Below are 14,806 nucleotides of genomic sequence, written 5' to 3' on the forward strand. Positions count from 1 at the left end.
GCATCTTCATTCGACTTTTGCTTAAGGTGGCCAAATTACCCCGATTTACCCTACATGTACACTCCCGATCAGAAGTTTGGGGTCACCCCCCTCAAAAACATGTCATATTATTAGGCCCATATCTCTGCCAATTTGCAACCGATTTAAAAACCCTAGCTCTTATTCAAACAATAATAAGTCAAAGTAACTTTAAACATGATTTGGGTGAAACTTACATAAATATTTGTATGTAAACTAATCCCAAAGTTGCCAAATTTTCTAAAAAATGAATTTAAACTTACGGAAGTGTCGCTGGAAATTGGGTCGACTAAATTTTAAGATGAGTGCGGCAATATAACCTATATTCTATTAGCTTTCAACTGCTTTCTATCGAACTTGGCTAAAAAATCTAGAAAAAAGTTACTATTCTCTCGGGGCGCGCGCCATCAAGAAATCGAAACTGCGCCGCGCTCGCACTGTATACGACGAGCGAGGTTTTTTGGTAGTGTTGAACTTTTTACAACAGCACGCGTCCTGAAGGGTTAACGTGAAACGTTAACGGGTTAGACGAGCTTAGTGGTCTAGTGGCTACCGCTTCTGATTCATATGCAGAAGGTCCTGGGTTCAATCCCTGGCTCGTCCCTTTCCTCCGACTTTGTATACATACATTTACTTGTTCAACATCATTAAGACAAGACATAATCTCAGTCGACAGTTCGCTCTCGTAGCAATCAGAAGTCTATTGTTTCGCTCCGCGTGCGTCTGTTTACCTTTTTTTCCAAGTGAATCCCACGGGATACTTTCTGGTATTGCACCAACCCCAGCACCAGTTTGGACCTAAAAGCTATAAGAAAGTGTGACTACAGTTCTCCACCGACCGCGGTCAATCGTTATTAGTGGCCTCAATCGACGCGAGTGCAAAAATCCTCGGTTAAATCGATCGCAAGCAGCGGCTATTGAAGCTGTGCAGTGTACACTGTGGTTTAGAAAGGCGTTAACGTGCGGCTGAAGTGAATGGTATAACCAAATACATCTATTTTGTCCAGTGCATTTCTTTACTCATTCGTGTGTGTGCAAAGCTTCAAGTGTCTGAAGTAGTTCCAACAGATCTACCCGGTGTGCCCACTATGGAGTGGGAACCGGATCCCTTCCCTCCCATCGGAGACCAAGGAGGCGGACATTCATCGAATTTTTTTGATGGCGAATTTGCTGGAGCGCTGGCAACATCTCGACAAAGATGGCACGAAGGGCCCTATTCAGGTGCTCCGTATGAAGGCAGTCCGGGGAGTGTTACCGCAAAACCCTTTCGTACTGCGTAAATCAGTGGAAAAATGCGTGGGTATGAAAATTGATGGCGCTTTTCCTGAAGGCAAGGAGGGAATCTCGTATGTGCTGAAGATCAGAAGTGCGAATCAAATCAGCAAACTAAAAAACCTGACAACGCTCACCGATGGAACCGGAGTCGAGGTTACCGAACACCCTACCCTTAACACCTGTCGATGCGTCGTGAACTGCAGAGCCGTAATTGATATGCCCGATGACGTTTTGGAGAATGAGCTGATGGACCAGGGTGTGAAAGGTATTCGTCGCATCACCAAACGCATAGGAAAGGACAACGTCAACACGCCTACTATCATTTTGACAATCGCAGGTACCATCAAGGATCGGTGAGTAATGCGGGGCAAAAGTTCGCACGGGGCAAAAGTTCGCAGTGGGTCTTTTTCTGAGCACAAGTTAAGAACCCAAACAAATCTGTATGGGTTCGACACATAATCAGGTCAGCTACTCGTCAATAAAATTTGGAACGATTTCGTTATGGTTTGGCAGAGTTATGCGAAAAAATGTGTTTCAAGGGGTTTTGATAGAATTTTTGGACCTTTTGGAATAAGAATTTGTAGTAACAGGAAGAAGAAGAATCTCATAACCTCTTTATGTCGGAGAATCGTTATTCCATAGTAGTTCGCAAGGTGCATTCGAATAAACAATAAACTACTAGTGCTTCTTGCAGAAAGGGACATTGTTAAAACCTCGACAGTGGGGCAAAAGTTCGCAGTAGCTGTGGGGCAAAAGTTCGCACTAGATTTCTGAGTCTAGTACATCAATATAATTACAGAATCTTTGAAGCAATGATAATTTCGTATAGAAACTACTATATATGCATAATATGAGTAGTATGCACCCCTTGATGCACCCTGAAATCGTTGCGGCAGAGGGTCTGAACTTAGTTTTGTAAGAAGATTGATTGTAACTCAAACATTATGTTCACGCATTTAAATCAATAAATGGAAAATGGCTAAAAAACATTCTAAAACATTTTCTTCGTCATCCTCGTAGTGTCTTTTCGTATGTTTCTGAAGGTCTTATGTTCATCTACTTTACCGGGGTCTTTCATAGCTTAGTTTGTAAATTCCCAGTTATAATTCATCACCATACTGACGGGGATAAGATTCGATAACGGTCCCGTTCAGCAGTTTTGCTGCATATTTGATTTTTTTCCATGTATTTTGTGCAACACGTATATCTATGATTACCCCACAATGTGTTTTGACAACTTCAGTAACGCTGTAAAGGACAGCTCTTAGTTAATAGTTGTGTAAATCTTCATAAAAGACACTCTATACAAAAGCTGAACACCAGGTCGTATTCCAGTTGGGCCGTAATGCTAAGAACAGAAAGAAACAGATTTCATTGCTAGAGTGAAAAGATGAACATGAATTAACATAAAATAAATGAACATCACACCAATAAACTACCCTGTACAAGGTGCGAACTTTTGCCCCGCATAATGCGAACTTTTGCCCCCACTATGGGGCAAAAGTTCGCATTGGAGTACTTGTTTTAAAAATTGTATTACTAAAACTACAAAAGGAATGCGAAAAAATCTAGTACTACGTTTTGAAGGCAACATGATAGGGACCCGTTTAACGAAGAAAAACTATATTGTTTTCTTTTCGTTCAATAGTTATTTTGTGAAGTCTGTTAGGTGCGAACTTTTGCCCCGCATTACTCTATATTCGCCTCATTCCATTCATGTTCACTCCTCTTTGCTGAAGCGAATCGAGAAAGATGCAGCAAACGGATCGTCGTGATCAAACACGCAACCTTATCACCAGTGGGAAGCGATGAGCCAGCTGCTTGACATGAATATTCGTTGCCATTCGTCGCAGTTTGGATCGCAAGCGAATGAATGAATGGTGAATGGTGAAGAATGCTGGTGAGCGATCGAAGCGGCTATTATCATAAGTAGAAGAGAATTTCCGCATGTAATGCATACATTTTTACTGTATTGTTGTTGAAATGCTAGATTAGCAAAGAAAATAATTCAAAAACATCAAAAATTCGTATGCACAATATCAATCGCATCACTCACGAATCGCATTCGCTTGCGATGCGAATGTGGACGAATGAGTAATTTCCAAGTTTGGCTTCCCACCGTTCGCCGGAGTTTACTGTCGTCGCTGACAAGCATTCACACGAACTAAAGCGACAACCTTTCGCTGCTGACTGCCTTCGAATGTGGAAGAAGATGAAAAGTGGAAATCAGGAACCCTGGGTACCATTATTCCTTCCCACGTTGACTTCGGTTATATTCGATGCAAAACACGCCTGTACTATCCAGCCCCTATGCAATGTTACAGTTGTTGGTGCTTTGGACATACCAGTAGGAGATGCCAACAAACACATCCAACCTGTGGTACATGTTCCAAAGATCACGCGATTGATAAAGAGAACCCCTGCCAAGCAGAAACATACTGCAAGCGTTGCGACAGACACTCTCACTCATTGTCTAGCCGAAAATGTCCGGTTTTTGTCAAAGAAAACGAGATTCAAAGGATTCGTGTCAATCGTGGCATTTCGTATCCAGCCGCAAGACGTGAATATGAGCAAGCCAATCACCAGAACACCTACTCTAGCATCGCAGTAGCAGGCAAAGATCAAGAAATCGCTAACCTTTCCTCTAAGGTGGACCAACTCCAACAGGAGATGGAGAGAAAAAACAAGCGAATTGAAATTCTTGAATCCAATCTTGAAAGCGGCACTCACTCCGAAAATAATCGCGGTATTGCCGAACTCCTACAGAAAGTGGATCTTCTCACCAAAGAAATGCACAAAAAGGATGAACGAATCCAAGCACTAGAGGCGACCCTGAAAAACAGCTCCCGCATGGAAATGGTACGAAAGCACGGCACAATTGAAGACCTCGTAGCGAAAGTCACCAACCTCGAAGATCAGCTCAAACAGAAGGAAAAGGAAGTTAACGCTTTCAAAGCCCTCCTCCAAAATCCCTCACAATCGACCCTGAAAACCACTCAGAAGCCGTCTACAAGCGCTCAGACCAAAACCCAGAAGGAAACACGTTCGACAAAATCTAAAAATAAGAAAGATAATCAAGCAGTAAAGGAATGGCAGCCGACACCTATGTATGAAAGTGACACAAGCCCTATCTCAGTATCCCCCGCCGAAAGAACTCCTAAGAGAGACCACTCCGTGACAGACTCCGACGACTCATCCGGACAACCTAAAACCAAGATAACAAACGCCAACGCCTCTACAGCTAGTGGAGACGACGGTATTTCGGAGTAAATCAAAAGCGCCATCCAGTACTCCCCTACATATCAGGTTCCAACTGATACTATCCAATCCACTACAAATCAATGGCCACGAAATCCACTAACAGCAGCTCTATCGTAGAAGAAAATACTGGACGCCTCACCTTTGCTACCGACCACACCACAGATCAAGACAACTACCGACCTGGAAACGCACGACAACCCAACACCAACACCTTACCAAAGGCACCCCCGGATCCTCCGTGGGACAGTCAAGGCCCCGTCGGTGCGGAAGTTACACCACCACCGGAACTGGCGGACAACCCTTGGCATCCCACGGACCCGGGAAGAGGGACGCACAAGGGCAGAAATGCTCGTTCCCCTGAGGACAACGTGGGAATCAAGGCACCTGCCACCATGGAGATCAAGATGTTCGAACCGAGACGCTCACCAAAGACAGCTAAAAGCTCCATACAGACTAACAATCAAAATGTAGATACTTTCCGTCGACAACCGAACTTCTCAAACGCCACCGACTACGACAGAATGTTGCTTCTTCAATACGGTCCCACAGCAGTCCCTGTGGCAAGCAGCTCCACTATTTCTCGTTCGAAAAAGACCTTGAAATCAGTCGTCTGCAACCAATCTACTGTAGAAGACGAGGCTTCTGGACTCTTCACCCTCTCCATCGATCACAACATTAATCAAGCCCACTCTCAACCTGAAAACGCAAGACAAACGAACATCTTACCAATGGCTCCCCCGGACCCTCCGTGGGACAGTCACAGCCCCGTCGGTTCTACATCACCACCGAAACTGGCAGACAACTCTTGGCATCCCACGGTCCCGGGAAGAGGGACGCACAAGGGCAGAAATGCTCGTACCCCTAAGGACAACGTGGGATTCAAGCAAGGATTCAAGAAACCTGACACAGATGAGATCAAGACGTTCGAACCGAGACGCTCGGCACGGATACAACATGGTCCCACAGCGGTTCCTGTAGCAAGCAGCTCAGATACTCCTCGTTCTAGTACTTCGACGATCCCAGCAGTTGGCATCGACTTTGGGGAACGCTCCATCTTCGCTCTACAGTGGAACATGAACGGGTTCCACAATAACCTCAACGACCTTGAATATCTAATCAAAGACAACACACCAGTCGTCCTTGCCATTCAAGAGGTGCATCGCAGCAACGTGAACAGCATGAACCGAACCCTAGGTGGACGATACTCTTGGGTCTACAAAAGCAACGCGAACATCTATCACTCTGTAGCTATCGGAATTCTGGAACCAATCGCCTTTTCAGTGATACAACTGGACACTGATCTACCCATCATTGCCGTCAGGATCGAATATCCGTTTCCAGTCTCAATTATAAGCATCTACCTCCCATGTCAAAAGATTCCAGACCTTAAAAACCGCCTGCTTTTAGCATTGGAGCCCATACAGGGTGCCAAACTGATCCTTGGGGACATCAACGGTCATCACACTTCATGGGGAAACTCCAAAGTAGATTCCCGTGGAGCCACTATTATGGAAGTTGCAGAGATGATTGACCTTGTCCTGCTTAATGACGGATCCATTACATTTACCAAAGGAGAACGTAGGTCATCAGTTGATATCTCTTTGGCAAGCTCCTGCATCGTCAACAGGCTGCTCTGGAACATAAGCGAGGATCCACTAGGAAGCGACCATCATCCAATATCGATATGTCTTCACGAACAACCACCAGAAACATCACGGCGTCCCCGATGGATTTACAATGAAGCTGATTGGACAGCTTTTCAAACAACGATAAACGAATCTCTAACAACTTCCGAACAAGAAAACCTCTCTGAGTTTTTAAGCATAGTTCATCAAGCAGCCACAACGTCGATTCCAAAGACTAGCTCAAAGCCAGGTCGAAAAGCTCTACCCTGGTGGTCACCGGAGACAAAAAGAGCAACTAAGGCTAGAAGGAAAGCCCTAAGGGCGATGTTACGTCTCCCCGATGGGCATCCAGAGAAGCTAACCGCCAAGGATCTTTACAAATCGAAGCGAAACGAATGCCGTCAAATCATACGTGATGCCAAACGACTAAGCTTTGAAAACTTTCTGGACGGCATAAATTCCAACCAATCCTCGAGCGAGCTTTGGGGAAGAGTGAATGCTCTCAGTGGGAAGCGAAAAGCCAGGGGCATGGCAATCCATCACAACGGTGCCCTTACCAGAGATCCGCAGGTCATAGCTGATGTACTTGGCGAATATTTTGCCTCTCTTTCTGCCTTTGACAAATATGATGAAGCCTTCAAACGACGAAATGATGCATCCACACTTGGCAAAATGGTCATCTCGGAGGTCACACCACCGCATCCCATCAACGTACCTTTCCGTCCCATTGAATTGGAACATGCCTTATCCAGCTGCAAAGGTAACTCCGCAGGAAACGATGAGATAGGTTATCCGATGTTGAAACATCTAACTCCCGCCGGCAAGGCATCCCTACTACGATTGCTGAACAAAGAATGGTCGAGAAATACGCTTCCTCAGGGGTGGAATCACAGTTTGGTCATCCCTATACCGAAACATGGTTCTGCGGTCTCCAAGCCTTCAGACTTTCGTCCAATATCGTTGACATGTTGTGTCAGCAAAGTGTTGGAGAAAATGGTTAACCGTCGTCTAATTCACTTTCTTGAGTCGAGCGGCCATCTCGACCACCGGCAACACGCTTTTCGTCCCGGACACGGAACAGGCACATATTTTGCTACGCTAGGGCAAGTATTACACGACGCAAAAACACAGGAGCAGCACGTGGAAGTTGCCACGTTAGACTTGGCAAAAGCGTACAACAGAGCCTGGACACCAGGCGTCATCTACCAACTGTGTAAATGGGGTCTATCAGGACACGTTCTGCACTTCATCCGGAATTTCCTTCACAACCGGACATTCCAAGTTTGTATTGGAAACCACCGTTCTAGAAGCTTCAAAGAAGAAACAGGCATACCGCAAGGTTCGGTTATTGCCGTTACTATTTTCTTAATCGCCATGAACGGAGTTTTCATCAGCCTTCCGAAGGAGATTTACATATTTGTATATGCAGACGATATAGTACTAGTGGTAGTCGGAACCACGGAAAAAGCTCTTAGACGGAAACTCCAAGCATCAGTGAACGCCGTCTCTAAATGGGCAAAGGAAGCCGGATTTGAGATATCAGCCGAAAAAAGTTCTATAACACATATATGTCCCCTCCGCCATCGTCCCATCCGTACTACAATAGTAGCTAACGGACAACCTATACCATTGAAACAACGTACTCGAATACTCGGTGTCCATCTGGATCGCCGCCTATCCTTCCAAGAGCATTTCAAAGAGGTCAAACGGAACTGCCAAACTCGTCTAAACCTTCTGCGCACCCTTTCCAAGAGACACCAGGGTAGTAATCGCGATGTTCGTCTACGTGTAGCGAGTGCAATAATTGATAGTAGATTACTCTATGGCATTGAACTAACCTGTACATCAACCGATGCAATGACCGCTTCACTCGCTCCTGTGTACCATCAGTCGATCCGAATAAGCTCCGGTCTACTACCCTCTACACCCTCCTACTCCGCTTGTGCTGAAAGTGGTAAACTACCTTTTGGGCATCTCGTTACAGAGGCTGTCTGCAAAAGAGCAATCAGTTTCTTGGAAATGACAACAGCTAGCAACGACAGAGTCCTTCTTCTCGATGAGGCGAATCGACTCCTACAGAGACACACCAACGAAGTGCTCCCCCCGGTGGCCGAGGTTCATTGGAACGGAGCCAGAAGTTGGGATTCACAGCGTATCAATCTCGAGACATCTATAAAAAGCAGATTTCGGGCGGGTGATAACTCTCCTACTCTTACCAGAACCGTAACAGAATTACTTCGCACCAAATACCACAACTATACGCATCGATACACAGATGGTTCCAAGGACCAGAATCGCGTCGGCATCGGCGTTACTGGTCCTGACATCAACCGCTCTCACCGCCTTCAAGATCCCTGCTCAGTTTTCTCTGCAGAGGCTGCAGCGGTCCTCATCGCTTCTACTACTCCGTCTCCAAAGCCAATTCTCGTCCTGACGGACTCAGCCAGCGTTATTGCAGCCTTATCGTCCGACGTAGCACGACACCCATGGATTCAAGCTATCCAGTTGCAAGCTCAGCCCGATACAGTATTCACATGGATCCCTGGACACTGCGGAATCCGCGGCAATGAAAAGGCTGACGAATTGGCAGCTAATGGAAGAACTGGAACTTTCTTTACAAACGATGTACCTGGGCGGGATTTGAAACATTGGGTCACCACGATGCTGAGAAATTCCTGGTCAATCGAATGGCTCAACTCGAGAGATCTCTTCTTACGAAAAATAAAAAATAGTACGACTCGCTGGGACGATCCTGAAACTCATCGGGAGCAGAAAATTCTTTCGAGGTTACGTACAGGCCACACAAAAGTATCCCATAATATGGCCAGTACAGGGGCTTTCCGCAAAATTTGTCCCGTTTGCAATGTACCCTACTCTGTGGAACATTTTATCATCAACTGTCCCCAACATGAACCAGCACGCGTTGCGCACTGTATCCCGGATAGCATACTATGTGCTCTAAATAATGACGCAAACAACATTGCACGATTGGTGAACTATCTGAAAGATATTGACCTATACCGAAACATTTGAACGACAACTCGCTGAAGACTAGACCACGCATTGTACCCGGACAACGAAAAGGATCAACGGAATAACACACAACCAAAATTGAAGGTAAAGACTCTGGCAAACGCATCCGGACTATCCAATGGAAACATCCCCGTTTATAATACGTCTACTCGATTTTCTGCCCAGGAGGGCTAGTGTAATGCCCTCTCTCGATACAGAGATGAACCAGCCGCCGGCTGAAAATCTCTTTAATAAAGATAAATAAATAAATAAATAAGACATAATCAACCATTGTACGCCACAATACTCGGTTTGTGGCTGCCGCTCTCCATCCTCGGTAGCGACCAATACTCGCCAGGTCACGCTCCACCTGGTCCGCCCATCGTGCTCTCTGCGCTCCACGCCTTCTTGTGCCAACCGGATCAGTTGCAGGGTTGTTGTCCGGCATTCTTGCAACATGCCCTGCCCACCGTATCCTTCCGGCTTTGGCCACCTTCTGGATGCTGGGTTCGCCGTAAAGTGCAGCGAGCTCGTGGTTCATCCTTCTCCGCCACACACCGTTCTCCTGCACACCGCCGAAGATCGTCCTTAGCACGCGTCGCTCGAAAACTCCGAATGCTTGCAGGTCCTCCTCGAGCATGGTCCATGTCTCATGTCCGTAGAGGACAACCGGTCTTATTAGCGTTTTGTACATGGTGCATTAGGGTGGGGCTAATTTTAAAAAATCTCTCCGAAATATGATTTCCTAAGTGGAAAGTGATCTACTAGTCGAAATAAGTGAGCTGTACAAAAATGAGCGATGTCGGTTGATATTTAGGGGTGGCGCAAAGGGTTTAAGTGAAATTTTTGCTAGAACAAACTTTCAAAAAACATTTCAAATTTAATTTTCAAACATAACATTTCTAGACTAAATTGGTGATTCTAGAACCCAATTGGGCCAAATTTGTGCTCAAAATTGCGATATCTCCACTGGTTTCCGAGATATTTGTATAAAATATATCACATTTTGGTATCCAATCCAAAAAATACCGAAATACGACTTTTTTTTCAAATATCTCAAAAACCAGTGGAGATATCGCAATTTTGAGCACAAATTTGGCCCAGTTGGGTTCTAGAATTACTGATTTAGTCTAGAAATGTTATGTTTGAAAATTAAATTTGAAATGTTTTTTGAAAGTTTGTTCTAGCAAAAATTTCACTTAAACCCTTTGCGCCACCCCTAAATATCAACCGAAATCGCTCATTTTTGTACAGCTCACTTATTTCGAATAGTAGATCACTTTCCACTTGGGAAATCATATTTCGGAGAGATTTTTTAAAATTAGCCCCACCCTAATGGTGCATTTGGTGCGTGGGTGAAACTTTTTCGACCGCAGTTTCTTCTGGAACCCGTAGTAGGCCTGACTTCCGCTGATGATGCGCCTCCGTATTTCACGGCTCACGTTGTTGTCAGCCGTCAGTAAGGATCCGAGGTAGAGGAATTCCTCCACCACCTCGAAAGTATTCCCGTCTATCGTAACATTACTACCCAGACGGATCCGGTCGTTTTCGGTTCCGCCTACCAGCATGTACTTTGTTTTTGAGTTTTGGTGGTGAATACCAGTCCAACCTTTGCTGCTTCGCGTTTCAGGCGGGTGTACAGCTCTGCCACCGTTCCAAATGTTCTGGCAATAATGTCCATGTCGTCCGCAAAGCACACAAATTGTCCGGATTTTGTGAAAATCGTTCCCCGGCTGTTGAGCCCGGCTCGTCGCATCACACCTTCCAGAGCGATGTTGAAGAGTAGGCATGAGAGTCCATCACCTTGTCGCAGTCCCCGGCGAGATTCAAATGAACTGGATAGTTCACCCGAAACCCTTACGCAGTTTTGCACACCGTCCATCGTTGCTTTAATCAGTCTAGTCAGCTTCCCAGGAAAGCCGTTTTCGTCCATGATTCTCCATAGCTCTGCGCGGTCGATACTGTCGTATGCCGCTTTGAAGTCGATGAACAGGTGATGCGTTGGGACCTGGTATTCACGGCATTTCTGGAGGATTTGCCGTACGGTAAAGATCTGGTCCGTTGTCGACCGGCCGTCGATGAAGCCGGCTTGATAACTTCCCACGAACTCATTTGTTTTAGGTGACAGACGACGGAAGATGAACTGGGATAGCACTTTGTAGGCAGCATTCAAAATAGTGATCGCCCTGAAGTTCTCACATTCCAAATGGTCGCCTTTCTTGTGAATGGGGCAGATTACCCCTTCCTTCCACTCCTCCGGTAGCTGTTCGGTTTCCCAGATCCTGACTATCAGCCGATGCAGACAGGTGACCAACTTTTCTGGGCCCATCTTGATGAGTTCAGCTGCGATACCATCCTTACCAGCTGCTTTGTTGGTTTTGTGCTGGTGAATGGCATCCTTAACTTCCCTCAGCGTGAGAGTTGGTTCATTTCCGTCCTCCGCTGCACTGGCGTCGTCGTTTCCTCCGTTGCCGCGGGCTCCCGTGCCTACGTTCTCCACGCCGTTCAGATGCTGATCAAAGTGCTGCTTCCACCTTTCGATCACCTCACGTCCATCTGTCAAGAGGCCTCCGTCTTTATCCCTGCATATTTCGGCTCGCGGCACGAAGCCGTTGCGGGATGCGTTGAGCTTCTGATAGAACTTCCGTTGTTGAAGGAGGTAGGACGAGAATAAAAGGCGAAACCGTTTCGATAGCAACTATATTGCGAAATAGGCTTCAAACTGAAAAAAGGCATTGGTTAACAAAAAATCCTTAAGAAAAACTTATAACGTCTTACAATTCGGTGTGCCTGGTATCTCTGTCACGTCCTACTAAACTGCGATTTCAACGTTTAACCGCTTTCAAATTTCTGCAGACGGATTTATAGGATTTGGCAGTCAAGACGGAATCTGTTCTGTGCGCCGCGGATATCGGTTTCCTAGCTGGAGGTACAAATGTAGACACTAGTTGAATTAACTGCACTTCTCGATTGTGGTTCTACGATCAGCTTAACTAACAAGAATCACTTCAGTACAAACCTTCCTATGAACTTAGAAACCTGCGGTCGAAAACACATCCGTATTTGGAAACGAAAGGTGATAAATTATTAGAAAATCACACTGAATATTTCTTCTACGAACGCTGCACTGCACTGTGTCTCGGAAAATGTGGAATGATCACCGGAAACGAATCGTTGACAGCTGGCTCACTGTTTGTGACGGCTGTCACTTGTTTTGCCGCGACGCTTCGCCTATTGGACGCGACGCTTCACTAACGCTGGATGACAGGGCTGCCAGCTGGACTACTTCTGCGGCAACAGTCTCCCCCGGGTGTAGTCCGGAGTTCTCCGGAACTTCACTCACTCCTTGTAGGTCCAGCAGTGTTAACCATGACATCGGAGAGACCTTTTCTCTTTGTATAGCGTCATTCTGCTGACGTTGATTGTCCGGATTGGAAATCTTGCGGTTGCGGTTGCTTCGTCCCGGATTCCTTCCGTCATGGCTCGTTGACTTTCTGTTTTCGCCTGACTGGCGCTGAAAAAGCTTCCAAGATCTTCCAAGGTTTGCTCGTCCAACCAATTTTCTAAACTGCAACTGAACTGCGGCAACGCTTTCTTCGTCATGGTTCAGTTCAAGCACCTTTGCCTGCTCCGCTATTAACGGTAAACACGTCAGAGGCCTTGAGTGTACTCCCATTTGCACCTCCACGACCAATCTCTGCCACCCCTCGCTGCGAAGCATTCCCTTGAAGTAGACATCTGTCCACCGTTTCCACATAGCATCTTTCGTCTGAGAATCGCCAGACGGTTTGCTTCTCAATTCAACTGTCTTTGCCGCTTGATCTTCTCCTGATGTTGAAGGCATTGCCACCGGTATTGTATAAACTGCTTCAATTTCGTTGAACTTCTTCGTTGGTCTGTAGATGGTTTCGTCGGCAACGCATTCACGGATATGGAAATTGTAAGATTCTTGTTTGTTGCTTTCTCCGGGACCGTAGACGCACCAACCTAATCTTGTTTTAACAGCTACCAGTGCTGTCGCAATGCCCTCACGAACTTCGAGCGGTAATGCCAGTCGCAAGTTATCCACTCCAATAAGGATCTTCGGGACTGCATTTCGGTAGCTGGTGATCGGAATGCCCTGAAGGTGCTTGTGTTTCTTAACTGCTTCTTCCATGACGAAGCTTTGACGGGGAAGACCGAGGCTACTGACTGTTCTAGCATTCAGCAACTTATACGATTTGCTTTGATCAATCCCAGCAATATCGACAGTAATTTGATGGCGAGTCCTCCTCAACGCGTGTCGTGTTTCCAGTCCAGCGTAGCCGTAGCGGTTGAGGAATTCCCTGTACGCCCAGCGAAGTTGCCAAATCGCTTTCTATCAAAGTCTGATCGGAACCTTCGTCAAGGAAAGCGAAAGTATCGATGGAACCATTTCTTCCGTGCAGAGTTACTGGAATAATTCGAAACAATGTCGATGAGGTCAACAGACGGTGAGTATGGTTTTCAGCCTCTTGAATCCCTGGGGCATACTGCTTAGGTTTCTCACGTATCGACTCTTCAGTGTAGGTATTAGGGGTCGCAGTACCGAGCACTTTTGGTGAGTACCGGTATTTCGGTACTGGGACTTACAGTACCGGTAGTACCGGTAAAATACCGGTACTGGAATTTTTTCACTAAAATGCAAAGTAATCTATTTTGCACATACAATCTACAATTTACCAGGCATTTTTAAATTTCAGTTTTTAGGAATGTTATAAAATCTAACCAGAACATACTGAATTGAATGAAAAAAAAATATGGATACATAAAAATATAAAAAAAAATATATATAGGGTAATTGTTCCTATCGTTGCGGTAGTACCTATTGTTGCGGTAATGGCAATTGAGCATTTTTTCGACTGAAATGTTACCAAAAGGTATTTTTAATAGATGTATGGTGCTTAAATTATGAGATTGCACCATTTGTTTGCTTAAGATTTGCCCAAAAACCTATTTTAAAAAAATATTTTCATAAATGTGTTTGCTGCTGTGTTCCTATTGTTGCGGTAGTGTTCCTAATGTTGCGGTATCCCATATGATTTCAATGGGATACCGCAACAATAGGAACAAAATACCGCAACATTAGGAACACATACCGCAACATTAGGAACACAATGATCTTTCAAATAAAGACGAATAAAATGCTCATAACAACATCAAAGTGGCAATATTTCGTTATTTTCCCGTAGATTAAGGATGGATTTCATTATTTTCAATTCAATCCATGTAAAAAGTTTGCTTGGGGCGATACAATTGTGGTTTAAACATGAACCCAGCGCTTAACTCCTCCATGATCGGATCAATTACCCTATTTGTGTGAAACTGTTTTTGGAACTATTGTTAAGCTTCTACGCAGTTTCATAGGCAGTATATTGATGAGTCTAAAATGAAACATGTACAAAAATCAGATAGATAGCTGCTAGACAACAGAAGAAGATTTAACTGATTTTTTTCCCTTCAATTTGAAGAGTAGGGTATTCTGCTTAGAGGGTTAGAAAAGTCGGTACAAGAAACACCGCAATCTAACAAGTTTTATTCGAAGCTTACAAATCCATTTCCAAATTTAACGTTCATTAAACCTATCATTGCTATGA

The 14,806-nt window shown here is 45.2% G+C and overlaps 1 protein-coding gene across 1 annotated transcript; it reads right to left on the bottom strand.

Moving 5' to 3' along the window:
- Nucleotides 1-11,837: 11,837 nt before the first annotated feature.
- On the bottom strand, nucleotides 11,838-13,737 carry LOC134292119 (uncharacterized). Its single transcript, XM_062860882.1, has 3 exons — nucleotides 12,211-13,737; nucleotides 11,970-12,114; nucleotides 11,838-11,913 (listed from the first exon to the last, which is right to left on the bottom strand). The coding sequence occupies exon 1, from the start codon at nucleotides 13,345-13,347 to the stop codon at nucleotides 12,397-12,399; it is 951 nt and encodes a 316-aa protein (XP_062716866.1). The 5' UTR covers nucleotides 13,348-13,737; the 3' UTR covers nucleotides 11,838-11,913; nucleotides 11,970-12,114; nucleotides 12,211-12,396.
- Between the last annotated feature and the right edge of the window lie 1,069 nt (nucleotides 13,738-14,806).

The sequence above is a fragment of the Aedes albopictus genome, chromosome 3 (genome assembly GCF_035046485.1).
Source record: "Aedes albopictus strain Foshan chromosome 3, AalbF5, whole genome shotgun sequence".
In the NCBI taxonomy this organism is placed as follows: Eukaryota; Metazoa; Arthropoda; class Insecta; order Diptera; family Culicidae; genus Aedes; species Aedes albopictus.